General features: G+C 39.8%; 1 protein-coding gene across 6 annotated transcripts in view; it reads left to right on the top strand.

Annotated features, from left to right (window-relative positions):
- Positions 1-20,138, top strand: part of Mical (Molecule interacting with CasL) — a 203,680-nt gene extending 183,542 nt beyond the window's left edge. For 4 of the 6 annotated variants that reach the window (XM_065226301.1, XM_065226306.1, XM_065226304.1 and 1 more), the window contains 5 exons: positions 2,266-2,530; positions 2,593-2,680; positions 2,738-3,042; positions 3,121-3,447; positions 18,362-20,138. In XM_065226301.1, the coding sequence (XP_065082373.1) occupies positions 2,266-2,530; positions 2,593-2,680; positions 2,738-3,042; positions 3,121-3,447; positions 18,362-18,387 (1,011 nt within the window). In that variant the 3' untranslated portion in view covers positions 18,388-20,138. The remainder of the gene's footprint in view (positions 1-2,265; positions 2,531-2,592; positions 2,681-2,737; positions 3,043-3,120; positions 3,448-18,361) is intronic. The other 2 variants (XM_065226303.1, XM_065226305.1) reach the window with 2 other exon arrangements.
- The last annotated feature ends 7,734 nt before the right edge of the window (positions 20,139-27,872 follow it).

The raw sequence follows: 27,872 nt of genomic DNA, 5'->3' as shown, positions 1-27,872 counted from the left end.
ACTCGAGTTATGCGGTGCTCAACTTCTTGCTCAATTAAGACAGCCACTAAGCAACTAAGGGACACCCTTTTGGAGTCGCACCCATCTTTTCGGAGGTCCCCTTCCAGGGCCACCACTGTTTTGCCATTTTCGGAAATCCCCTAAGTATGTTGTTAGGGTAATTTCCCTGTGGAATTCCCACACCCCTCAAATAGGGGAATCCCCATCTGGGATTCCCAGAGACGAACCAGCTCAAGGCTGAAAGTCTCTCTAATACACAAAAGTTTTAAGAACTTAAGAAAAATGTTGGATACATCTAAAAGCTATATTTAGGGCAGTTTCATTGGTTTCAATTCCAGGAAAATGCTCAGAAGAATGACGAGAACTTCAGGGAAGTTCCACGAACTTCAGGAAAAATAAAAGAACTTTAGGACGTTTCACAAACTTTTTAGGTTAGAAGTTCCGAGGAATGAAAGGAAATGCCGACGATTTCCGGGAAGTTTCATGAACAGACTGTGCGATTTTACAGAGATATTAAGGGCAGCCTCAATAACATTTGGAAAGTCCAGACTTTTGGAGAAGTTTAAAGATATCTAAACGATAGTTTCGATTAATTCTTGGCAGCTCCTTGAAATTCAGGGAAATCCTTGGGTAATCCAAACAGTTAGCTTTGCGATGCCCGACGTTTACGTTTTACCTCACCATTTGGATTACACAAGGCTGAAAAAGTCAAAACCAACTTAAAACTTAAACATCGTTTTTTTTTCAATATCCAGAAGTCCGCACATTTTTAGGGATGAGATTTTATGACAGTGCCAATAATTTCAGGGCATTACCAAAAACTTCAGTAGAATTGCAAGAACTGCAGGGTAGCTTGGCGAGCATCAGCTATGATGAACTTCAAGGAAACTGCAGGAATTTTACTGAAAGTCCGAGAAACTCAGGGAATTGCCAAAAACTTCAACTACATTCCAAGATGTACAGGGCAGTCCAGAGAACTTCAGAGAAGTTTTGAGATTTTTAGTCACATTCATTATTTTCAGGAATGTTCCGATCACTTGAAGGAGGATCACAGAACTGAAGAGCAGTTCCTTTAATTAATTCTAGGACTTTTCATGTATTTCCGGAGGAGTTATGGAAAGTTTTGATAATTTCAGGAATGGTCCAAAAACATTAGGAATATTGCATTAATATCAGGAAAATATTTGGAACGTTAGAGAAGTTCCGAACTCTTCTTGTGAATAAAGGGATCATCATAATGAAGGAACTAAAACTCTAGGTAAGAACAGAGAATTTCAGGGAAGTTTAGAGATTTTAAAGTATGCTCCATGTTCTTCAAGGAAGTCTCGAAAGCTTTAGGATAATTGCAGAATCTTCAGTACAGATCAAAGAACTTCAAGGCATTTCAATTAGCTTCAGAAAATTTTGGGAACTGAGCAATTCAGGGTAGAGAACTTTATTGAAGTTCAAAAATCTATAGGGCAGTTCTTCGTCTGAACGGTCTTCAATTTTTCATGGAACTTTGAACTTTCCATGATTCATCATTCTGATCATAAAACTACGGACTTTGTTCGTGAAAAATTTGTTAACAACATCAAGTCAGTTTGTCCCATCAAGCAAAGTAATCACATATCAGTTCCATCCTGAAATTCAATCGTCCAGAGGTCAAGTTTCAGTTTTGCTTTTTGAATTGTACTATTTTTCGCTGATAGGGGAAATGGATGTAATGTCGGCCTAAATGCCCCTAATTTGGGCAATCGACTCAATTTTCAATAGTGACCAAAACTATCCATTAGTACCGTCCCAATGACGCGTTTATCTAGATCATAGATCCATAGGCCAACATTAGAACCATTTTCCCTATTACATGAATGCTTCATGATATTCGTCAAAGGGGTTCACTAAGTTTTCGAATTTGAAACGTTCTCGCATCATACTCTTAAGGTTCCGTGAGCAACTCATCGTGCAGAGCTAGAAATTCCAAATCAGGCAACTTCTCGGCCGCAAAACTTATCCCAAACAACCTCTGAACTTGCGTTTGGGTCCTTTGGTCTGATCCGTTCTGATCTATCAAGTCTCAAAAGACAATGATCCTACACTAGTATTAAGTATTAACATACCTAACCGTTGTTCCGTTAATTAGTTGCAATAGTCCTAATTACTTAATTCCATCACCCTTTCGTTTGCATCACGCACAATCTTGATTTAACAAGTCTAATTACTGACCCCCCTACCAGAGAGTAATAACCTAATCAACAATCCACCAATTTCCCCACCCCCGTCTAGACCAAGGAAGGCTCCCCGTACGAACGGTGTGCTTCCGAGGATTGCTTGAAGCAACCAGCCCCATCCAGTGCAAGTCCGTCTGGGCGTGACACCACGACAACGCCGACCAGCAGTCCGACCGGTTCTCCATCCTCGTCGACCAACAACGGCAACGCACCATCATCAACGGCCGGCAATCGATTCACACCGATCGGTCGCAAGGAAGCGGAAGAACTGGAACCTCCGCCGATTCCACCACTGCCGCTCAACTATCAGAGATCCGATGGTAAGTTTGCACTTCCGTTCAACATGTAAGTCAAAATGTGAAATTCTATTCTATCATCGCAGACGAAAGTTGCACCGCAAACGAGCCAAAGAACGAACTGAAGAAACTGCGTGCAATGACGAAGGCATCGCGTCAAGCTGAATTGAAAAGGTACTTTCATCTATCTCAATTTCCTTTAGAACATAGCTAAGCCCCCCAACATTTCAGACTGAGAATTGCTCAAGAGATACAACGAGAGCAGGAGGAGATCGAGGTCAAGATCAAGGACCTGGAGACGCGGGGCGTCGAGATCGAGAAGGAGCTGCGGGGCGAAAGCGAATCGCTCGAGAAGAACATCGAGAACCTGGGCGCCAACGACGAGGGCCTGGTCAAGGAGTGGCTGGAGATCATGCGCAACATCACCCGGCTGAAGGTGCGGGACGAGGAGCTGAGCATACGGCAGCAGGAACTTCAGCTCGAGCATCGGCACGCGCAGCTCAAGGAGGAGCTGAACATGCGACTGTCGTGCAGCAGTAAGCATTCCTCCACCAGCAGCGGGAGGAGCAAATCCTCCCAGAAGAAAATGGTCCTAAACCGGTTCTTTTCCGTAGAACTCGACAAAAATTCGTCGGACGTCGCGGCCGAGGGTGCTATCCTGAACGAAATGTTGGAAATCGTGGCCAAACGGCAAGCGCTGCGACCGTCGCTGGACGCTGCGGCGGCGGCTGCTGCAGCGGCAGCGGCTGCCGTCGGAGTGCCCCATTCCGCCGTCGCCGCCGCCGTTGCGTCCCCATCGACGAGGATGACGAAAGATTCCGATGTAAGCACTGGTGATGAAGATGGTGGTGATGATGATGATGGTGATGATGGAGATGAACATCTTGTTGAGGAAGATGGTGTTGATGATGGTGGTAACACTTGTGTGACTGTAGATAGCGGTAGTATTAACAGATTTCTTAGTTGTTTTAAATTTGGTAGCAAAGGGCCGAAAACTGGACGCGCTCGACGGGGCCGTAGAGTCGGGCATTGTTCTACGCTGGTGGCAGTTTTCGGCTCAGTGCTGCTTGGTTTGTTGGCTAGTTTGTATTATTATGAGTTGTTTTTCAATTATTTGGATTAGTGTTTTATATTTATCACCTTTTTTTTTTATTTATCTCTATTTGAATTTACTCAGATGCATAATTTATATTTTGTTTCTAATACAATTTATTGCATGAAAGTATGAATTTAAAACATGTCCTTTTCTGATTAAGTTTACAATATATATACTTTATAGCTATTATACCTACCAGAAGGTGAATTTTTTCCAACATATACATCATTCGCACATTATCTAGTTCAATTTCAATTCATAAGAGCTTTGTGATAGTGTAATGGGCTGCCGATGGTTACTCTGGTGCACCTCGGCTTTTTGTTAGATGGGATTGGAAAAAAAATCCTGATAGATTTTCGTGAAAATGAGAATAGCCATGGTACACTGTCAAAATGACCTCATTCGAAAGGACAATTTAATATAAGTTTAATACGTGCTCACAACTTAGTATTCTAGATGTTCTTCCACAGTTATTAATTGAGAGTATTCGATGCCTGTACCATTTTTGCATTAGTATAATTTATTGTGTGGCAAGTACAATCATACTCTTTTCCCAGAGAATCAAACCCAGTTTCCACCAGCATGGTCTTGCTTTGTAGCTGCGCCTTTAGCGACTGCGCTAAGAGAGGCCCCAATTTATATCTGCTTCATCATTTGGCGAAAGCATGGATCGTCTTCAATTGGGAAACGCTTGATGGCATTCAGTTGAGTGTAACCTCCAGACCACCTTGGCTTAGAATTGACCCGACATTGATTCGATACCGAGTTGATATGATCATTTGGGACCCCTATTCTGGTTTTCGTCCACAGTCCACTGATTGAATGGTTGTGTTGGATCGCCTGAATTTTATATTGATTATATGAAAATTAGCAGCACTGGTAACCGCAAAATATTCAATAATGACTAAATTACTATACTGCCTATAATCTCATATCAGTCCCATATGGAAAACAAGTAGGCATTGATAACCTGGCAGTTGAAGTTACGAAGTGCGATTCCCATGTAAATATTTGAAAAATCATAGTAATTTACTTGATATTTTTTTCAAGTTAAAGTCAGTTGCAATGAAGTCTGCATGATTTGTTATATCAGCAAAAAATAGTGCGATTCAAAAAAAAACTGTAACTTGACCTCTGGACGATTGAATTTCTGGATGGGACTGATATGCGATTACTTTGCTTGATGGGACAAACTGACTTGATGTTGTTCTCACATTTTTCATGATCAAAGTCCGTAGTTTTATCTCGTCTTATGAAAGTAGATGCCAATTGATAGTGGATAGCGTTAGTATCTTAAAATTGACAAATATCCATATGGGACTGATACGCGATTATAGGTAGTATCTAAAGTACGCATTTCCGAGGAAAAATACCCAAGCACAGAATTGAAACAAAGACAATTTGATTTAATTTTTTTTTATAGGCCACAGGTTGCAGCCGTTTGGGGGCTCAGTTATCTGCGCCTGCTCTGTCCAATAGATCCGCTATTCGAACGCCAGAAGAGACAACCAATGGTGGTTAAAAAGGCACTGCTAACACATTTGAATAGGAACCTATTGGGGTAGCATGTTAATATAACGATCGTGTGAACTTACCTAAATCGTCGGTTGACTGGGGGTGCTTTGTGGATTGTTATTGTCGTTGCCTCGGACCAACTTCGTCGCCAGAATCTAACTGAATTCGGAGAAGTCTGAAGGAACTAGATCTTCTGTTTCACTATCCCAGTCAGCGTCGCTGCTAGTCTCAAATTCCGACACCACTATGCTACTATACCGATTTTTAGTGGTTTGTTTGAACCTGAGTACTTCGAACTCAGCCGATTTTATTTTTCAAGTGAGCTAGAAAACATCTTGAAAATCTTCCGAAGTTTCACATTATTTTGCTGAAACAGCTCACAAAATTGTATATACATGCTGTCAAACGAACTCTTGGCTCCTCCTCCTCTGCTCCAGAAATAACGTATACATAGTGATGGGAGTGCACCTATAGTCGCTATATTCATAGTCTGGCGGATAGAATTTCGATCTATCAAATAGCGGAACCAATTCAATATATTGTAGACCAACAATTAAAAAGGTACTATCAACTTTTAAAAACAAAACGTTGATTATTCTTTCCTCGCCAATCGAACGCAAATTACCGGCATCATCCGATAGGGGAAGCTTTCCTCAACCCAAAGACGGTGTTAGTTTGCGTAGGCGAGCCTTGAGTTACGAGAAAAGGGTTGTTGTTCGTGATTCGCTCGATTGGTTCCGATATTTGACAGCTCAATTGGTTCCCGAGATTCTATCCGCCAGACTATGAATATAGCTAGGCCTATTCTGCGCGGCGTGTGAGGTGAGGTGACAGTGAAGTGATGGTGAAGTGACAATTGTCACCTCGGGTGAGGTGAGTCTCCATGCAAATCAAATGGAGAGTCACCTCACCCGAGGTGACAATTGTCACTTCACCATCACTTCACTGTCACCTCACCTCACACGCCGCGCAGAATAAGCCTAAGCGACTATAAGTGCACCCGCCCACAAAGCTCACATGACTCTTATAAAGTTTGATTACATTCTTGTTTCAGTAAGCCAGTTTTGGCATTATTAATATCAAATAAAAACACTTTTTCGAGCATCACGCTCAATGATTTACATTATCCGCCTACTAAGGTTGATGTTTCGACAGTTTCATAATTATAATTCTTAATTTGTTTTCCTTTACTTGTGGTTCAAACAGTAACTACCTACGTGACTTCTGAACTCTTTTGAATGTTTGGCTCCCGTTTGACAGTTTTACTCGGCTCCCAGATGACAAGCATTTTGAGTTAGTTCGCAGTACTCAGGTTTAAACTTGCTCCTTTCTTGTGCTATATCCTGCCATACTTCAATGGGAATTTTGCTCTTCTCCACGTCCTGTCGAATACCAAGTATATGCCGCCAAGTATATGCCGCCCTTTCAATTTTCTTGGGTTCTGATATTCTGTACTTGAGTGCCGTTTTCAAAATTCCGCCTGGATCCCTCCTAAGGGTGTGCCCGTAGTAGTTGCGCCTTGACATTCTATCTTGTTGTTTATTGTATATCCACCCAGCCACTCGGGGGCAATATGGCCACTACTACTGTTGCTACTACTACTCTCTTGTGGACGCTCTTCGTGATGATTCCAACAATTAAATAGATCATGGTCTTCCAATTTTCTGCTTCTCCGAGATCCCATATCCCAAAAGGGTTTTCCTGATAATCTGTTATGAGGGTTCTGTTTTTATGAAAGTAAAATGATGTTCTATCCCTCTAGCATGGCTATATGTTGATCCAGCGTGCAGATAGTTAATATCCTTGTCTTCTTCAAAACGTCATCGTCTTGATCTAAAGAAAAGAAAATCGCCACTCGATCAAACCAAATTCAAATGTAGTACAGTCAAATTTCGCTCGTTGGGCTATGTTTAGGTGGGCTACGTTTTAGTTAGGCTCCCGTAAGTTGGGCTGTAGCCCACCTAAATCGAAGTCAAACGTCATTTTTGACAGTACTATTTCTTTTTTCGAGGGGCTTATGTATGAACAATTTGGATAGTTGCTAAAGGATTGTGATGATAATAAACAATCGGTGTAACGAAAGCCTTTCACTAAGTTGGCTACAGGTTTAGCCCAACGAGCGAAAGTTGACTGTACCTGTGTGATGTCGCATTCAAAAAGTTTCAAACCATTTTTTCAATGTTTGGGTGCAATTATTTAGAAAAACAATTCATAGTCAAAATCATACTTCTAAACTACACAATTATTTAATTTGGGCTATTTGTTTAATTTCAACAAACTTTTGGTCCGCTACTGTAACATCACTACTGGCATCACTAGTGTGCATCTTTCAAAATGTAAAGATTCAGACAAGCCCTGGGACCTGGTTGCAGTTAAGCGATCCTCAAGGTTATGTCAATGCCCAGGGAATTACTATATAATTATTATAATACTGGTATTTTCGTTGATATTTATCAAAATAAGTAGTCAATATGTTATTATTATTATGACAAATACGACAAAATTTTGATATACAATGAGGGGGTTAGAAGGAAAGGGGTGTAAGTGACTTCAATCGATGCTCTTCATCGACTTTCTCTTGCGTTAATAATTCAGCTGCAAACAAATTCCATGATTCGTGTGTCATTCTGGATGCTAGATGAGAACCTCCTTTATCAAACTGTGTGGCAGAAATAGCGCAAAAACTGTTCATAAAAAGAGAGAAAGTCGATTAAGAGAATGGATCAAAGTCATTTACACCCCTTTCCTTCTAACCCTCATTTTAATATTCAACTTTGCTCGGGTATCCATTAAATGAGTAAAATTGGCCCCATTAAAAAGTAATTGCTACTAAACAAATGAGTAACAGTTATTCATTTGTGTGTTTTGGCGTTTTTTAACTAGATTTTTCAAAACGCTTTTAGCGTCTTTAAGGCGATTAGAGAGATGAGGGGCATAGTGAGCCTTGGATTTCTGGTTCGAAACAAATTAATTGGTCATTAATCATTGCAATGGTGATATTGAACCTACTACCAATTAATTTGTTTCGCACAATTAGAGTTTTGGGACTGGAGTGCGGGTTGCCCCACCTGTTCACTATGCCCCTCTTACCCCTATGTCGCTTTAAAGGGTCGTTTTGTGATGTAAGGTGCATGTTTTTGATCTTCTTGACCTTTTTTGCAGTTAGTCTATTCGATATCAAGTTCAGTTTCTTCGCTTATTAGGCTATTTATAGAACTTATTTGGTCGTTTTAAAGCCTTTTTGGATGTTTTTAGATGTTCAAAGCATTTTATGGCCATTTTCGAAATCATTTTAAGACTTCGGATTTTGGTATGTTTAGAACTAGTTTTTAGAATGAAGTATTTTTTTACGCTTAACGATTTGTCTTGAACGTTTTTTTTTTTATCTAGTTCGTTTATTTGAAAGGCTCAATCGCGTTAGCTTTACGGAGCCGTTAATTCATTGTTCTTTGTTTGTAACTAAATTTACTTAATTCTATGTCTAGTAGGAGTTGGGCCGAATACTCGCGGTTTTTCCGAGGTTAGGAGGGAACCTTATCAAAGGATAGGAAAAGGGGAGGAGCTTGGGGGTAGGGTTTCGTTGTCTCATCAGAGCGATGTCGCCAGTATGAACGGTAGTTAAACGTTTTTATGTTCAGCTTTGATGTTTAAACACCGATTGGAAAGTTAATAAGTGCCTTCTCGTTTTTGGCAGTAAGGCTGCCCATAATCGCATATCAGTCCCATATGGATAGGAAATCAAGCAAAGGTGGGACTGATATGCGATTATAGGTAGTATATGAGCCTTAAACTACCCATTCCTGTGGTTAAAATCCCAGTATTAAAGTGGAATTTTGCTAAGAATTATCATGAAATTATTGTTAAAACTGACAGAAAGCTCTGCTTGTAATACCTTGGAAACCCCTTTTAACTCTCCTGAAAATTTTCACAGAATCCTCCTTAGAATTCCTTTGAAACTATGCTGAGTATTTGATCCCTTTGAAATTATTCTCAAAATTTGCTTAGGCTTCTTCTTCTTCTTCGCATTGTAAGCTTATTACTTATCGCATATTAGCTTATTGCGTGCTCTCAACTTAGTGTTCTAGGTGCACTTCCACAGTTATTAATTGAGAGCTTTCGATGCTAGTACAGTTTTTGCATTAGTATAATTGTGTGGCTAGTTCAACTTTACTATATGCTACTATATGCCTAGAGAAGTCGAGAAATTTTCCAACTCGAAAAATTCCTAGACCGGACCGGAAATCGAACCCAGCTACCTCCAGGATGGTCTTGCCTTGTAGCTGCGCCTTTGCGGACTGAGCTAAGGGAGGCCCCGAGGGGGGCGACTCTATCTAAGATGCAGGAAAATTTTTGCTTTGGTGTTGTGAGATGCACTCGCGCTTAATAGATAGAAACACGATTGATTATGATTTTCAAGATTTCCTGCAAAAAGGTGGAGAGCGATGCGAGTAGATGGGTTTAGATGCAAGAGATGAAAAAAGATTTTTCTAATCTAATCTAATCTAATCTAATACAAACGTAGCCAGTACGAGAAAGCATCTTGAAAAATGATTAGGTTAGATGAGGTCTAATCATTTTTCTTGTCTAATTTATGTTTACAGCATATCTGAGATATGATATAAACATCAATACGGCCAGGCCTACTGCGTTGTATTTGCCGCAAAGATGATTCTTGGAAATGAATGGGAACATTTCTTGAATCTACAGGGGTGGAAGGATGCGTGGACATACCGTACCAAAAGCTCCGAGTTACTATGTGTAGTTGTTTGTAATGTGAATCATAAAATAATGCAATGGAAGGATCTTACCGATTTTTTTCCTATGTTGGTAATGATTCTTTTGCGCTTAAAAGTTTCGTTGGATGCATCCCCTCCTTGTTTATCATGGGGTTTGGGATGAAGTTCCTCGTCATTGCTCGTGGTTATGTTTAGTGATGTGATGGAGATCATTTCTTTCACTAGAAACTACTACTCCTGGCTGATCCGCCAGCCTTGCATCGAGCTGGAACCGCAAGCAAGCAAATAAATTGCCTCCTCGCTCGAATCCTTCGTTGTGAGTGGTTCCGATGGATACGCGCCCATTTTGGCTTGCAGGCAGCAGCACTATGCAGGAGAAAATTTGCACGTTCTTTTTTAACCTACTTACACTGGATATCACCGTTACCTCCTGGACTTATTTTGTAACTACCGGCTTCCGGATCGTTATGCACTTGTAACTAAAGACAAACGGACACGATTCAACAGCTTACATTAGAAAATTTAGCGGAGATCTGCTTTTTCGCAACGTTTCACGGCGGCGGCGAAGGAAGAAAAAACCCGGTTTGTTCGCTCGCGGTAATCTTAAAAACTCTTTCGATCCTTTTTTAAATAACCAAACACAGCACTAATAAACACACGCGAAATTATTGAAAACGTTTTCAGGTGACCAAAATACACCAACTAAAGGACTTATTGCAGTGAATTTTCAATGCAAGAGATGAAAAAAAAAAGAAGATATTTCGTATATTAATTCGCTAGTGTGAGATTTGTCGACCATTTAAAATCGAGATTTAGTTGTGTCGCACCCCTCGGGAGGCCCCTTTGATATCTCACAAAAACTCACCTCAGAGATCCTTTGGAATTGTCTTCAGAAATCCTTCGGAAGTTTCTTCATAACTTCATTAAAATTCTCCTCAGAAATCCCTTAGAATTCCTTTGCATCTGTTCTTTAAAATTATTTTTATAATTCTATATCTCTTACGCATCTCATTAAAATTAGCCTGCTGTTCTCCTCGAGATCCCCATACTATTATCATCAGAATTCTTGAAATTTTCCTTGAAGTTCCGTCACAACTCCCTTGGAATTATTCTAAGAATAACATAAAAATTCAATTCAGAACTAATTTTTATCATTCTCCCTAGAAATTTCCTGGAACGCGTTTAAGAATTCCTTAAGACTTCATCTCAGAATTGGGATTCATGTCAGAACTACATAAAATTTTTCCTAGATTGTTGCAGGAATTTTCTTCAGTATTTTTTGTTTACATCATCACTTATTTTATTTTTTTATTTTCCTTAAGAAATCCATAGATATTTGTGTCAGAATATCCGTCAAGTGACATATTCTCGTGCACCTATGCTCCAATTCCGCGTATTTTTGAAAAATTCAAACCAAATTTTCAAAGGGCGTATTTTAAATTAAGATGGAAATTTAAATATGTATTATTGAATAGTGTAGGGTCTGGTGGGGCAAGAGCGCCATCTTATCAGTTGTATCTTCTATATATGCCAAATAGTGGATATTTATAGGAGCTTCTATACCGTATTGCAAGTTCATATTATTGCTTACGTAGGAAGGTATTTGACAACGCTGGCGAATGCAAACGCAAACGGAAGCTGCCGAAACTGAATGATGACGAACATCGCTTCGTGTTTTGATTTGCACTGTAACGTCCGCTCAGTGGTGTGAGTTCGCTTGCACAGATTTAGGTAGCATAGCATAGCATAAACCAGGTTGCACAATGTCGTAGGTGGTACGAGCTCTAAACTGTTGTTAAGAAGGCGGCGCATCCTCATCCGTTGCTGTTAGATAGTAATTTGTGATTAATTACTACCTCTTAGATAAAGGATGTGTTTCCCTCCAACAGACCAGAGCTGTCCTGGCCACGTCCTTGCATCTGGTGGGGATGGGGGAGGAATGTTAGTCCGACACTTACTTAAGAGAGATGCAGAGAACTCTACGACCCCTCATAAGTGTCACGGGAAGGGTGGAATTTTGTTAGTAGGGAGGATAAGCCATAGGATACGCCCAGCCGGCGTTGCTGGCAATCGTTATATCAACAATCAATACGAAACTAACGATTTTAAATTGGCTCACCACTTTAGTAGCCTATTGGTCCCAAGCAAACGATTAACGTACCCTATTCTAGTTGAAATTCTATTACTACACTATGTTTGTTTTGATTCGCTATGAAAGTTTGACAGATAACATCAGGGGTGTGTGGATTCATGCAGAACATGCAGGGGTGAGTGAAATAGCTTGGGACTGCTTGGGACCGTTGTTCTGGTACTGAGTGAGCCAAAAATAATAATGATTTTCTTCGGGACCCAGTAGTTTTAGAGTTACCTCTATGGTTATATCAAGTATTTAAGAAATAAAACCTGTAAATCATTTATCCGTTGACCGTTGTTGCTGCCCATTACCTAAACATATTATTCAAAACAGTCTTCATATTCCGGAGTTGCGATACGTTAACACTCGATCCTGTTCGCTTGCACAGATTTAGGTGTGCGTATTTTCTTTCAACGATGCAGTTCAACCAACAATCAATTCGAAACTAACGATTTTAAATTGACTCACTACTTGACTAGCCTATTGGTCCCAAGCAAATCGATTAACGTACCCTATTCTAGTATAAATTCCAGTACTACACTATGTTTGTTTTGATTCGCTATGAAAGTTTGACGGATAAAATGAGGGGTTCGTGGATTTCCCCGAGGGGGACGACACATCCAAATCTCAATTCTAGATGCTCAACAAATCTCGCCCCCTTCGGATTTTCCTATGTTTCGAGGAGTGCATCGATTAGCTTGGGACCGAAGATAGTACCAGAGCTGAGCCAAAAAGTTGAGCTCGTTTCTTCGGGACCTTCTGGTCTTAGAGTTACCTCTATGGTTCAACGTTGTCTCGTCATAAACCATTTGGCGCTGTTATCTGTCTCTATGAAATCCAAAGAGTGAAGGGGGTCTGACAGCAGCTAAGCAAAAAGTTGACGTTTCGAGAAAGAGCGTATTTGTCAGATTTTCACTTCACCGGAGGTGCAAACTGATCGATTTCGTTTCACATGAACTGTGAACTGCGAAAAGAGGAAATTGGAATATGTTTCACAACAATTTTTTCGCTAGCGAAATTCAACGATTTCGCGAGCTTCAAATTTCGTTTAGCTTTGATCTGTTTTCTATATGTATTCTGTAGCCTATAGGCTATGCGTGAAAAAAAAGTAAACTTAAGCGAAAAACATTTGATTTTGGTGGCTCGTATCTCTTTACAATTTCAAGCAAAGTGAAATATTTGCGAATTGCGTTTTTTACGCAGGTGAAAAATGTAGTATTTGGGTATCTGTCAGATATACATCTCACTGGAGATTTAAACCGATCGATTTTACTTCACGTGAACTGTAAATTGCGAAAATAGCTAATTGAAAAATGTTCCACGATATTTTTTCACAAATTTCATGACTTCTCGCGTAACATTTGAAAAGGGCCTATCATTATTTGTAAACAAAACTTGCTAGGGCCCATACACACACACTCCAAAAAATATGCACGTCCGATCTACGTGAAAACATTGGTAGCTTTCGTCCATACTACTTTTCACGTAACATTTCCGTTAATGTCATGTAGCCAAAAAATATTCCCATTTTGTGATGAAAGTGAACAATACGGTATATTTTTATGTTATTTCCACTAAATTTGGAATAGATTTTCACGTAATGTTTACGTGATATTGAAGTAAAGTTTTCAGGATCTGAAAAAAGCCAGAAAAACATTTTTAGATTTTTTTAACGATTCGTCAAGCATTTCTCTATTTTCTAACTACATGTTATTACAAATTTAACACTAAAAATTTCGTTACCTCAACCATTTGATCAAGACCATTCAGATGTAATATCCGTTTGTGCTGCCTTCTCCAGAGTTTTGATATTGATTCTAGCCTCTGAAATCGAAATAAATACAATAATTTGTGCGGTCTTCAAATGACGTAGAATGGATTAAAATACCTTCTAATTTATGCGTAAGGAAATCCAAAACTGAGAGCAAATCTTCCTTTAATGAACTCGATGACGCCATATTGAATCACTTTTCCATACATGCAGGGGAAGGAGGGGCATAGCACAGAGAACAGACGTTGAAGTTCGGTCAGAAACTTGTGTAAAATAAGTGGGAACGTCGCCGTTACGTGGTGTTAGCATCTCCTGATTTTCTCTATAAATTTTCCACTTTCGACCAATTTGACGCTAGTATCGATAAATTTTCTGTTGAAAATAGCCACTTGGCGCTACTAGCACTTAGTGTCTAGTGTAATTTGTGCAACGCCAGCGCCATCATGTTGTCAAAGAGGGTTTTTAAGTGGGGAAGTCGCCGATAGTGGCGCTTAAGTCGAATAGGAATCTTTACACAAGTTTTTAGAGAAATTTTGTTCGAGCCTCCATGTCTGTTCTCTGTGGGCATAGTAAGGTGCCTGTGCTTTAGTCTTGGATTTCTTTTGGTTTGAAATAAATTATTTGGTCAATGATCATTGCATGAAAAAAGGTAAGTTGAAGTAATCGAAGTTGGTTTATCACTTACTTTTTACGTGAAATTCCCGTAGTTTAATCTAAATTGCATTTGACATTGACCTGTGGCACTTGAAAAGGATTGAAATGGGGTGTTTAAGGGGTTACGTGATTTTTCACGTAGTATCAACGGAAGATTTTTTACAGTGCACGAACCGAAGTACACTGCACCAAACCACCCCTTCCTCTGTTCGAATGAAACCTCAGACCATTCAAATCGAAACATCGGAATCGCCTTTTCGAATGATAGCTGCAACCGGATGACGGTTGTTTTTAAATCAGATGATTTTCCTCTCGAATACAGGATGAACATTGTTATGAGAAGGGATAGGGCCTTCAGTTGGAACGCGTAATGCTCTCTGCAGAATGATAGTCATTCGAGGGGGGCGATTCTATCTAAGATGCAGGAAATTCTCTGTTTTGCTGTTGTGAGATGCACTCGCGCTCAATAGATAGAAACACGATTGATTATGATTTTGAAGATTTCCTGCAAAAAAGTTGAGGGCGCTGCGAGTAGATGGGTTTAGATGCAAGAGATGAAAAAAAGATTTTTCGTAGATTGAGTCGCTAGTGTGATATTTTTCGACCATTTCAAATCGAGATTTAGATGTGTCGCACCCCTCGTAGTCATCTTAGATTGAAATGCATTTGTTATTGGTTCAGCCTCTTAACGCAAATCATTCAAAACGATTTTGTAAATTATTCTATTGAACGTCTTTTGTTGCTCTGAGCGGACAAACGAGGTGGAAGCATAGCCATCGCTATGAGAGGTGGTACGAACATTGGTAAACCGTGGAAACCGACGATTGTCTATTTGGTGGTGTTGGAAGTTTCCTCTACCAACAAGTAATTTTTGTATCCATGATGGGCTGTTCATGGCCATTCAATATAGAGATTGCTAAAGTATGATTGTGTCAGTGATTTGTTTTCATCGGGAAAATTTTCCGCTATGAAGTTTTTTTTTCCCGATGAAAACCATTTGCGTATGATAAACGTCAGCAATCTCTATGGAAATGTAAACAATCGAATTAATAATCTAACCTAAAGCATTTGCAAGTCATCCTATCCTTAAATTGTTGTCCTCCGAGCCCTGTATGTGTTACAGCCAATTTTCAAATAAATATCATCCTTTATTTGGAGAACAGTCCTAAGGATGCTCATCAGTTGATGACGAATTCAACCATAAGGAAATCATCCGAAATTGGACAGCATATTCCCCCTTATTCTGCGAGTCACGTGACTCTCTGTCACCGGTGAGGTGACAATTGTCACCTCGTGTGAGGTGACTCTCCATGTAAATCAAATGGAGAGTCACCTCACACGAAGTGACTATTGTCACCTCACCGGTGACAGAGAGTTTGTTAAAGGGCTCGAGCAAAACAATAGTCGAAGTATTGCGGATGTTTTTGTTAAGTGTATACCAGGCTACACGCTATTTCAAAACTACCCAAATTTGGGTAGAATCCACCCAGACCTGTTAAAACTGAACCTACCCAAAAATGGGTAAACTATGTTCGATTCATTTCGATCGGATTCATGTCGATGTTGTCCATTTGCCAACCTGTCACTCTCAACATAGTTTACTCATTTTTGGGTAGGTTCAGTTTTGACCGATCTGGGTGGATTCTACAAAAATTTGGGTAGTTTTGAAATAGCGTGTAGCTACTCCACTTCTGCCGATGATCATTTTGTGTGTGACGTCATCAGAATCGGTGAAATAAACAAACAAGTTTTTCATTATCAATATGCATAAATTTTCAAAGTTTTCATTAATTTGCGGTATAATAATCAGATAAAGTACATTTTATCCACATTAAACGCAATGTAAAATATACAATCGATGCTAGATTTGATAGTATTTTCATGGACTGGGACAACAAAATGCAATAGTTATGCCGCGGATACACTTGTAGGACCAGCTATGACCATGAGCCTTATTTGTATAATAACAGTCATGCTCATCCATGGTCACACTTGTATAGTTTTTGTATAGTACTCATAATTATTATACAATGAAAATTCTGCCTTCCACGAATTGCTGATTTTCTAAGTTTTCAGCAAATTAGTCTCGAAAAACAGTTTTCCCACCTCCTTTTCCCTCCACCGGCTTGGTCCGGCTCCGAAACTCGAACTTGTGTTCGATGTCAGGAAACTGCTTCCGGAACAGTTATCGGGCGAGTAATCAGGACTCTCTTCCAATTTTTAAAGTCAGCTAAAGTGTCATAACCCGGCAAATTAAAGTCCCTTGTGTCGAGTCGAAACTCTGACGCCACTTGAGCCTGCTTCGAATGATGTTTACACTCTAATCTAAGAGGAAGAGGTGACAATTGGCTTCTTCCTCTTTTATTTCTATCTCTATCTTTATCTTTATTTATCTCTATCTCTATCTTACGTACATGAAATCGGCCAATCAGGAGCTGGTTCACGTTTGACAGAAAAATGGCTCGTTTTCGCCCCCGTATTGTTACCTCTTCTCTTAGACTCTAATGAGCTAGCCTTGTATATGAAGGCCGTGGTCGACTGTTTCAAGACTGATATGTCATTCTAATAATACAAGGACTCTACACACTATTTTTTTTTCCAGCAAAGTAAATGTTGCTGACAATCCAGCAAATGGTTTTTGACAAGAGTTTGCTGAAAATTCAGCATTGATTAAACAGTATTTTTTTCCGGACGTTTCCTTGTATTTGAACTGTCAAATTATTTTAAAAAATACATTAGGAAAATTTATATGTCCTTCACTTTTTAATGTTAACCTAATTCACAACATTTAAAAACATGTAGCCATCTCCATAAGCCTTGCCTTGTTTACAAATCTTCCAAGAACATAATATGGTCGAAGATTTTAAACAACCTGTCAATAAAGGTGGTGTCATTAAGGATAATATGTCTTCGCCTAAAAATTATCTTACCGTAGTAATTACGAAAGAGAAACTATTCTCCAACATCACAAACTCTGAATACTTTGTCCGATTTGTCTATTGATAGACCATGCAGCTAATACGAAAAATTACAAGTTCTTTTGACAGATGATTTTTGCTGGTTTCCAGCAATAACTCTCATAAACTGGGTGTTCAGCAATAACAAATATGATTGCTGATATTTCAGTTAATTTTATTTTGATGGACCTTCTTCAGCAAACTATTTTACTGGAAGAGGATATCAGAAGTTGGTGTGCAACCAGAGCATGTGCGCCAGTTTAAGCTCTAGTGCTCCAGTTTATAGCAAAAGGGCCTAAATCTAAATTTAATTATTTTTTCCATGATAATAAAATCATGGAAAAAATAATTAAAATGGATTTTAATGGACGTGGATAAATATGACAGGCAAATATAGAGAAAATGGCTCTAATGTTGGCCTATGGATCTAAGATTGGGCCCATCGCTAAAAATCAGCTATTTATCAATTGTATCTAGATGAACGCGTCATTGGGACGGTACTAATGGACATTTTTGGTTGCTATCTTATACTTGATATACTAGCCTTTTTAGTAAATCGGGGTACACATTAATTAAATGTTCCATGATGTAGCAACTTAAATTCAACATTCAACATTAAATCTAACTTTAAAATACTTAATTCCCAGCAGATGTATTTTAGTGTTTTATTTTTTCTGAAAAAAAAAATCACGTAGTCAATAAGCCCTTCCCCCATCACCACCATTCATCACACACACACTCATTAACTAATTTCACCATGTTTGTTTTTTAATTAGAATAATCAATTAGATTGCGTGTTTAGTTGATCTTAGTTTTTAGTTTGCACTTGATTTGTATGTAGCTTTGCACTTGTATCCCAATAAAAGCCTTTTAATTTTGTATATACAAATATAATCACGTTTGTTTGTTTTCTAGTTAGTTTCTTTTTTTTTGCAAAGTTGATCACTTGCTAAAATAATTCCCTTGATTAACTGACTCTTCTTTCTCCACAGATCTAAAACCAACCAATGTGATCTAGGAAACTTGATTCCACCATCCAACAGCAATCCTCGTTTGCTCCCATGGAGGAATTGAATCGAATCGAATTGCTACGGAACGACCAATTGGCTAGCCCTCAGCAAACTGATCCGCATCCGATGTTGTCCTTCTATTTCATCTACTCCCATACTTAGTTGGTAGGCTGGAAAGTTGTACATTTGTAAATCAGTTAAGAATTCGTGTGCATCGTGTGACGCAGCACTACTCTACCTTATATGATAGCGTGTTACCCTCGGTATTTGTTTCGCCCCAAAAATAATTGTGGAAATCGAAAACGAAGTTGGATAGGGAGTTAAAAAAAAATGCAAATAAGCTGCCACTAGGACAGACTGCGGAATAGGGACGACCAAGACAAGTTTTTTTTTAAGTCAGGAAAGTCGGTCAATAATTTTTAGTTTGTCATTTCAATTTTCTTTTATTATCGTTATTCGCTGAAATGTGTTTCTGATTCTATACTATGTTTATTATTATTTGTTGACCAGAGTTAACTACTTCGCATGACAGGATTGTGTTCATTTGCTTGAAAAGTGAATGTGTATTGTAAAAAGCGTCTTATGTTTTTTTTCCTGTGTTCGTTGTACAAAGTGTTGTTCAAAGCTCTATACAATTATACGATAGTAGGTTTTCGTGCTCTCCTAGTTTCATTGTGCAAGTTTTATTTATTTTTGTTTCGTACTGCTGCAATGATCTAGAAATAGATTTTTCTTTAGTTTAATTATTCTGTATTTGCTTGAGTAGTCCAATTTACATTTCTTTGGTTTCGTAAACGCCCTCACACTGACAGACACCGACTCTACTACCTACACTGACACACGAACAAGATTCGCACAGGACGGACGCACATATGGATTGAATCATTTGAGTAGGAATTAAAATTAAAGAACGCAAACCCAAACGATCTTCTTTGTATCGAACAAAAGGTATACCCTACAGACATCTTATCATCGCTGCTAGTAGCTTCGCTAGGTTAGGAAGTAACGATGATTTTCTTGTGACTTTTTGCAGTATTACGTAATTTTTATAGGAAACAAAATGAAAGATAAATTTTAAAAACAAACTCTTAACCACAACCCCGCCCCCTCCCCTCTAATCGAATAACCCCCACAATAAACAAAGATGACAATTTATTAACCCGATGGCTGAAGTACTGACAGTACGAGAGAAATGAAACGAGTTTCGATTTTGATAGACATTAGCTGAAAACAAAATGATAGGAATTTACGGAAGGAATTTTGAACGTTGTTGTCGCTCGTTATAAGATACAGGAAACAAAATTGAATTAAAAAAGCAATCGAGTCAGAGAGTCGACGGTGTTGTAGATAGTTTCGAACAAAGTAAGCTTAAAAGGTTCTAATCTAAAATTAAAGCAGTTCATAGTGAAAAGGTACAGTGCTTCTCGTTCCGGACGGAAAGCGGTTCGACACATGTTTGAGAATTCATCAGGAAAGGAAATTCTATATTTTTAGGCGTTGTTCCCATAACTACCAAAACAATTGAATAGAAATGATGCGCCAAACCCGTGCGTGCGTGGAAATCATAACAGAACAAAGTAAACGAACAAACAAACAAACAGCTACAGTGAACAAATTACAAATTATTATCTAACAAATTAAAACTCTTATTAACTATCTAGAACAGAGGAACACTTAACCGAAACAAAATGAAAACAAATTAAAAAAAAACAAGGAAGCTTTAATAGATCTTGATCCAGGAATAAAATGGAATAATGAAGAGGCTGGTTTCTCACTTCTTGTCTAAAACAATTCGAAATACTTGAATATCTTCCTACATTGAAAAAGAAATTAACTCAGAGAGTGAGTCACTTTTAGTCAGTTGTGAGTCACTTTTACCATAGAAGGTCCCGAAGAAACGTGCTCAACTTTTTGGCTCTACTCTACGCTTTAAGAAATTACTCCATATGAATGGGTAAAAGTGACTCACTCTCTGAGCAAGATTCGTTTTCAGTGTACTTCGTGTGTGAGTCACTTTCGCTCAGATGTATGCACGGCGAATGAGAACGACCCAAATTTGAGTTTAGTTCACTCTAATCGCCAAAAGTGCAGGAACTAAGCGATGAGTAAAATTTGTGTCATGGTTTCCTGTGGAAAACCTAAAAAATCTGCCGGAAAATGAGGAAATTGACGAAAATTTTATTCAGTTTCGGAGTAGTACCAATAGACTGAGTGAATCCAATCTTTACTTTTCTCAAATTCGGGAATTTTTCCCTGGAAAATCCTGGAAAAACCTGGGAAAACAGGTAAATTTATTCATCGCTGAGTTCCTGCACTTTTGGCGATTATGAGTGAACTAAACTCAAATTTGGGTTGTTCTCATTCGCCGTGTGGAAATTTCGTAAATAGGCGTGCACATTCATAGCTTTCCATAATCCCTCTACCGTTAGGTTCAATTGTGAGAACAGCAGAAAAGCCTGTTCGGATGATTTATGGGACCATCCTAGAATTTATAGCAAAGGATACGGAACCGATCCTGCATCAGGATGTGACGCCAGGATCCAGATGTTATTTTATGGATGAAGAAGTAACGCCAGTGACGGTTTGTACTAAATCAAATATAGACGGCCGATGACATTAACTCAGAGTAAGAGAGAGAGAGAGTCACTGCTACTCAGATGAATGAGAAGTTTCTAAAAATAATGCATTTGAGTAGAGGTGATTGATCGCGCACGGTAGGACCCATTTTGTACTGCGTTGTGATCAGTATAGATTGAAAGAAAACACGACTGACTGTTCTTCCATCCAGCCGCGGGGGTACTTCTTCTTCTTCTTTCCTTTATTTAACGTTGGTCTCTGTTCCGCAATCTAGTGCCAATCACCGACGGACATCGATTGCCATCCATTGACGGCAATCGAATGTGCAGGAAGGCAGCTTCCACACCTGCGATATCGCACCCATTCAAACACACAAAATGGGCCGGGACCAACGGCTTTACTTCCCTTCCGAAGGAAGACGTGACCAGAGATATTTTTGCCTCAGAAAAATCCCACCGACCTCGGCTGGGATTGAACCCAGACGCATTGGGATGAGAAAGCAGTCACGCTTACCACTACACAACCGGCGCCGGCACTAAAGAGACTGAATCATCTAGGCGAATAAGAGAGGTGCCACAGTCGGAAGAAGTGTTAGTTTGTTTACTAAAATGAACCGCCTATTTTGTTATGGCAAGTTTTGCTATAAGAAATGGTCCTCGTGTTTATTAGCGAAATTCACATCAAAGATTGATTAATTGCGCAGGAAATCAGTTTGGCACGGAATTTGTAACCAGCATACACCTTCCGGTCGTATGAAACAGGTCAAAAACTGTCCAAATCTGCAGATAAAAAATTTTGTTTTAAATTTCTGTATGGCAAAATAGTGAACTTTTCGTGAACATTAACGGCAAAGAACTCACCAACAATGGAAGACCGTGAGTTCCTGCCCACTTGTCTTAAAAACATGTTACTGAATCATCCTCTTTATAGGAAGCATCTGACATACACACGGTCAATAATAGTAGCTCAAAGTCAAATTTTACTAAAATTTACAAAAAGTGGGGCTACATGGCCATTAAGAATAACACATGGCCATTAAGAATAGAGAGAGAGAGAGAGAGAGAGAGAAAAATCAATAAAGAAAACTGCAGGGACTCACCGCTGAGTTCCTGTAGTTTTTAGAAATTTCTCCATACCTCTGAGTACAAGTGACTTACTCTCTGGGTTATTCACAATGGCCGTGTAGTAAATAAATAAAATTTTCCTGGAAAAACATTTCGAATATATTAGGAAATTCGCGAAATAGGGAAAATGGATGTAATGTCGGCCTAAATGCCCCTAATTTGGGCCCATACATAAATTCGGCAATCGACAAAATTTTCCATAGTGGCCAAATATCCATTAGTACCGTCCCAATGACCCGTTCATCTAGATAAAATTGATAAATAGCAGATTTTTAGCGATGGGCTCAATCTTAGAGCCATTTCCCCTATATGTCACTCAGTCTTTTAGTATACTCCTAGACTGAACAAAATCGGTTTCCTCATATTGAAACAGGTTTTCCCGGAAAAGTCAGAAACATTTTGCTCACTCCTTGAGTAATCCCATTTTTGAAATTCTTAGTTGAATTCGACTCAGTCTCTGAGTTACTCTCATCGGCCGTGAATCAATTTAGTTGTGTACAACTATAACTTGGGTGCAATGTTGCGTGGAAGATGATTTATGGCAAGCCTCGGAGTAGGGATGTCGGACGAAGTTTATTTGTCGGAATTTTACTATCTAGGTTACCTACCGAACATGGGCAATTAGATATTGATGCATCAAATCTAATAGACTTCTCGTTTGTGAATTGCACAAGTATTTGTGCAGAACTTTGCAACAAAGGTTTTCTTGCACTGATACTTATAATTTACCCCGAGTTCTGCACTAATACTTGTGCATTTCAAAAACGTCAGAGAAGTCTATACGTTACACACTAAGAGTATTGATGAATTTACGTTACAGTCGTCCAGAAGATGGAAATGATGTTAAAATGTTAATGACGGTTTGCTACCTGTCAAATCGTATGCAGTATTTTTTAGTACATCATCACTTTTGTGGTTTTGGATTTCAAACCTAGGTGTCGCATGCACTGGTGCAGTTTCGCTTTGATTCATCAATTTTACCGAAATCTGTGAAATTTTACCGAAATCTCAACAGCTGAACGTTCGGTGTTTTGTTACAGTTTTCCTGTAATTTTTCAACGAATATCTGTGAAAAATCACAGAAAATCTGTGAAAAAAACCGCCAACTGTTTACATTTAGTACGTTCAGACTACAGAGTTATACAGGTTATAGTCACAGAGAACAGACGTCCAAGTTCGATCAGAAACTTGTGTAAAGTTAAGTGGAAACGTCGCCGTTACGTACCGCAAGCATCTCCTGATTTCCTCTATAAATTTATCACTTTCGACCAACTGGGCGCTAGTATCGATAAATTATCTTTTGAAATTGCCACTTGGTGCTACCAGCACTTAGTGTCTAGTGTAAATTTTGCAACGCCAACTTAAGTGGGGAAGTCGCCGTTAGTGGCGCTTAAGTCAAATAGGAATCTTTACACAAGTTTTTAGAGAAATTTTGTTCGAGCCTCAATGTCTGTTCTCTGTGTTATAGTGCTATCTTGATGGTGGTTTCTGTATTGCAATTATTTGACAACCGTTATAACATGTTACTGCTCAGTCTGGACAGCGCTTTATTGATGAATCTACGCGAAACTGCACCAATGCATGCGACCCCTAGATTTGGATTCCAAAATCATAAAAGTGATGATGTACTAAAAAATATTCCATACGATTTGACAGGTAGCAAAACGTCATTATCATTTTCACATAATTTTCATCTGCCGGTCGACCGTAACGTAGACTCATCAATAGGCAATAATTCACATTTTTTAAACATTCGACCATATTGGATGGATTCAAAATCACTTTGATATTTTTCAATAAATTGAAGCACACAAATGTAACTTCTGATCGAAATGGAGTCTGAGACGAAGTTATTGAGATGAGAACACCAAGATTGCTTTGTGGGAATGATACACAAAGTAAATGACGAAACCTCGCAGGGATACGAATATGGAAAACGAAGGCGTGTTGATATTGACAAAGTAAAGCAAATAGCTGCGGAAATTGCGAAGCCAAAGCCAAAACCGAAGAAAATTGTAAAGCCGGTCACATGGGCAAATTTAATGGTGGTTTTGTATTTAGCATGTGCAATTTTCGGAAATGTCTTATCTTTCGAAGGATCTGGACTCATAGCATATGACTGCGGCAACCCTGAAGTTAATTTAACAAGTTATTCGTTATTGGATGTAGCTTCATGTATACCACCATCGAATAACTTATCAACTAACGAGGTACAAATACAAGTATTACAAAGAAATGTTAAAAGTGAGATAGAAGCGTTTCAATGCAAGGTTATAATTAAACGAAGTATAAAACATTGTGGAATGCATTCTCATGCTTCTGATTATGAGAAAGGTTACGAATACATTGTAAAGGAATTTTCATCCGAAGAATGTCAACTCTCACATCAATTAGGAATTGTCAGATTAACACATGACTACCAATTACGTGAATTAAAGCGGAACGCAACTACACGTGGAGAAGTCCTCATAACAGGATCTGTGTGGGGAAGTAATTGCAAAGGCGGGACGTACAGAACGCCTGTATATACCTGGGTCGATGCCTTGGTATATTATGAATATGAAATAACGTTACGTGATTATGTTGCTACCGTAGATTACGAAAACGACGCCATTTACTTAAAAAATAGTTTGGCCTGCACATATTCTCAAGGAAAATGTTTAGATTCAGAGGATGGCTACATCACATGGGACAAAGCACTCAACAAGAAATGTGAAGAAACCGAATTTGAAATTATTTATGAGGGCCTGGTAAACAAAACAGAAAACAAAAACACCCGAAACCAGGGCAGTAATTCTAATGTTGTTTATAGCACTGTCTCAAAAACACATCTGTTTTCAATACGAGCTAGAGAACACACAAAGGTCTGTGGCCACTTGGGTTTTATGACCGATCACCCACGAATTATCATCGTTAAGGTTTTAGGTTTTAAGTCTCCTTTCAGCAAAAAAGCAGTGACAGGAAAGAATTTTGATTTGTTTACTTATTTCAATTCCAAGATAACATTGGTTTAATATATATTGGACAAAGCATGGTTGAACTATATAACACAGTTATGACTGAAATATGTAAAATTGATAAATCACTAATAGAGACTAAATTAACTCTAGCACGCCTTAACCCAACAGAGTTTGTAAACAGTATCATCAAAAGATCTGGCTATACTGCAGTTGTAGCTGGCGAAGTTTTACATATTCTTGAATGCAAACCCGTATATGTAACACCCAGATCTGATGACAATTGTTATGAAGAAATACCCGTAGCTTACAATAATCAAACGATGTTCATCGCCCCAGTAACACGAATATCACAAAACAGAGGCACTCAAATAGATTGTACACCCCTGTTACCAGCTAAGTTTCAAATAGGTGGAAGATGGTATACGACCGACAGTCGTATCAGGGAGACCACTGCTCCTTTAAAACTTACTACGGATATACTAACTACTTGGTCGTACACCCCACTCCCAAAATTAATGCAAAGCGGAGTATACGACGCAGAAAGCGTAATAAAGATGAGAAACATGATATATGAACAAGGAGATAGACGAGTTGCGTCTAACGTATTACACAAAATCTTGATCGGTGAGCACCCAGAGTATCAAGGATTTCGTTTTGAGGCGCTTGTCTCAGACAAGTTTGTCGAAAACATAATTGGAAAATTTTGGGATATGTTGATGTCATGGTCTAATATGCTTGGTAACATAACATCAATGTTTATAGGAATATACATGATCAGTCGGATAATTAAATTCGCCATTGATACAATAATGCATGGACGCACATTGTACGATATTTACGGCTTAGGTTGGCAATTGCTAGCATCATTTTGGGACTCCCTAACAAGCTTCCTTTCTCATCGAAATGCAATGAAGAGAACGTCCCAACGAGAAAACAATATAGAATTTACCAATCAGGATGAGGCAACTGCACATGTAGACATGGATGCGCCTAGTGCACCAACAATATACCCAATCCTACACTCGCGGAACAACGATCATATATAAGTAAACCTAGAAGGATTTACGGGCTCCGGATCATTCTCTGCTTGATCGTCAAGCAGTATAGTTCGGCTCTTGCTCGCTCTGACGAGTTGTTCGAAAAAGTTCGTGGTGAAGTGTTCGCGCTCTCTCTCTTTCGCGGTGTTTTTTGTGTGTGTGCGTGCCCCGATATGGGGAAGCATCGCTCGCGAAGCCCGGTGAAGGACAAGAACCCCGGTGAAGGAAGTTCGGGTGTACCTACATCCAACAGGTTTGCTGTTCTCCCCATGGATGGGAATATCCAACCAGCTGTGACGGAAAAACGCAGCAAGAAGAGGAAGAAGAATCGGGGCCAGTCCGATGGCACAATTGGTCGCGAGGATGTCTCTGCGACAAACGAAGATTTCGGTGACGCTGCCGAAATAGAAAATGCTGCTGAAAGGTGCACGGCAAGAGTGAAGCTACCTCCGCTGGTAGTGAAAAATGCCCATCTTAACGAGCTCATCGCGGATCTGGCGTCGCTGGGCGTCAAAGCCGAATTCAAGTTGGGTAGAGTTGGCACAAAGGTGGTGCTCCGTACGAAAACGGAGTATGACTTGGTCATCGCCCACCTGAGGACTTCCAAGGTGGAATTCTTCACCCATGACATTCCCGGTGAGAAACCATTCAAGGTCGTCATCAGGGGTCTACCGAACTTTGACCCGAAGTTGATCGAAGCGGAAATCAAGAACCGCTACAAGCTGGCCCCAACTGCCGTCTTCCGGATGACAAGGAGGGACGAGAACGTCAATAAATATCCGGATTGCCTTTTCCTGGTGCATTTCCAGAAGGGAACGGTGACGCTTAATGCGTTGAAGGCTATTCGCTCCATCAATTCCATCATTGTCCGATGGGAGCCATACCGTGGCGGCCGTCACGACGTCACCCAGTGTCAGCGTTGCCTGAATTTCGGGCACGGCACCCGAAACTGCTATATCAAGCCGCGCTGTGGCAAATGCGCCCAAAATCATGTCTCCTCCGAGTGCGTTGTCGACGAGTCGGACACGTGCAAATGCGCCAACTGTGGTGGAGCTCATCAAGGGTCCGACAAACAGTGCCCCAAACGCGAGGATTTCAAGCGGATCCGAAAGCAGGCGTCCACAAGAAGTCAACCAGGATGGAAGAAGGAAAACATTCCGGCATTCAGGGTGGAGGACTTCCCGCCTCTTTGTGATACGCAACACGGTCAAGCAAATCCACGGGTGCAATCCGGCCGCCGTCAAGAAACGTCTGGTGCCTCAGCTGGACAAAGCTCTCCATCCCCCCCTGGATTCTGGAGACAACCACCAGCACAAAACGCCAATCATGATCTCTTTTCTGCGGATGAGCTGATGAAGATTTTCGTCGACATGACCGGTGCTCTTCGTCAGTGCCGCAGCAAGCCCGAACAGATCCAAGTGCTCGGTAAGTTTATTATTCAGTATGGTGTCTAAACCGATAACTGTCGTCACATGGAACGCATGCTCTGTAAGAGCAAAAAGACTCGAGCTTGCTGACTTTCTCCGCAAGCAAAGTATCGACGTGGGCCTCCTAACAGAGACCCACCTTAAATCCGGTGACAGTTTTTGGCTACCTGATCACCACATTATCCGGCTTGATCGTATCGACTCCAGGGGGGGTGGTGTTGCGATCATCATCAAGAAAGGAATCAAGTTCTGCACGCTGCCGCATATCCGCACTTCTATCATCGAGGCCCTTAGTGTGGAGGTGGAATCATCAACCGGAAACGTCCGGTTCATCGCCGTATACTGCCCTCGTCAGTGTGCTGCCAGCA

The sequence above is a fragment of the Ochlerotatus camptorhynchus genome, unplaced genomic scaffold (genome assembly GCF_037179485.1).
Source record: "Ochlerotatus camptorhynchus isolate MF236.1 unplaced genomic scaffold, CSIRO-AGI_Acam_v1.1 ptg000248l, whole genome shotgun sequence".
Classification (NCBI taxonomy): Eukaryota; Metazoa; Arthropoda; class Insecta; order Diptera; family Culicidae; genus Ochlerotatus; species Ochlerotatus camptorhynchus.
This window is presented reverse-complemented; position numbering and strand designations above follow the sequence as displayed.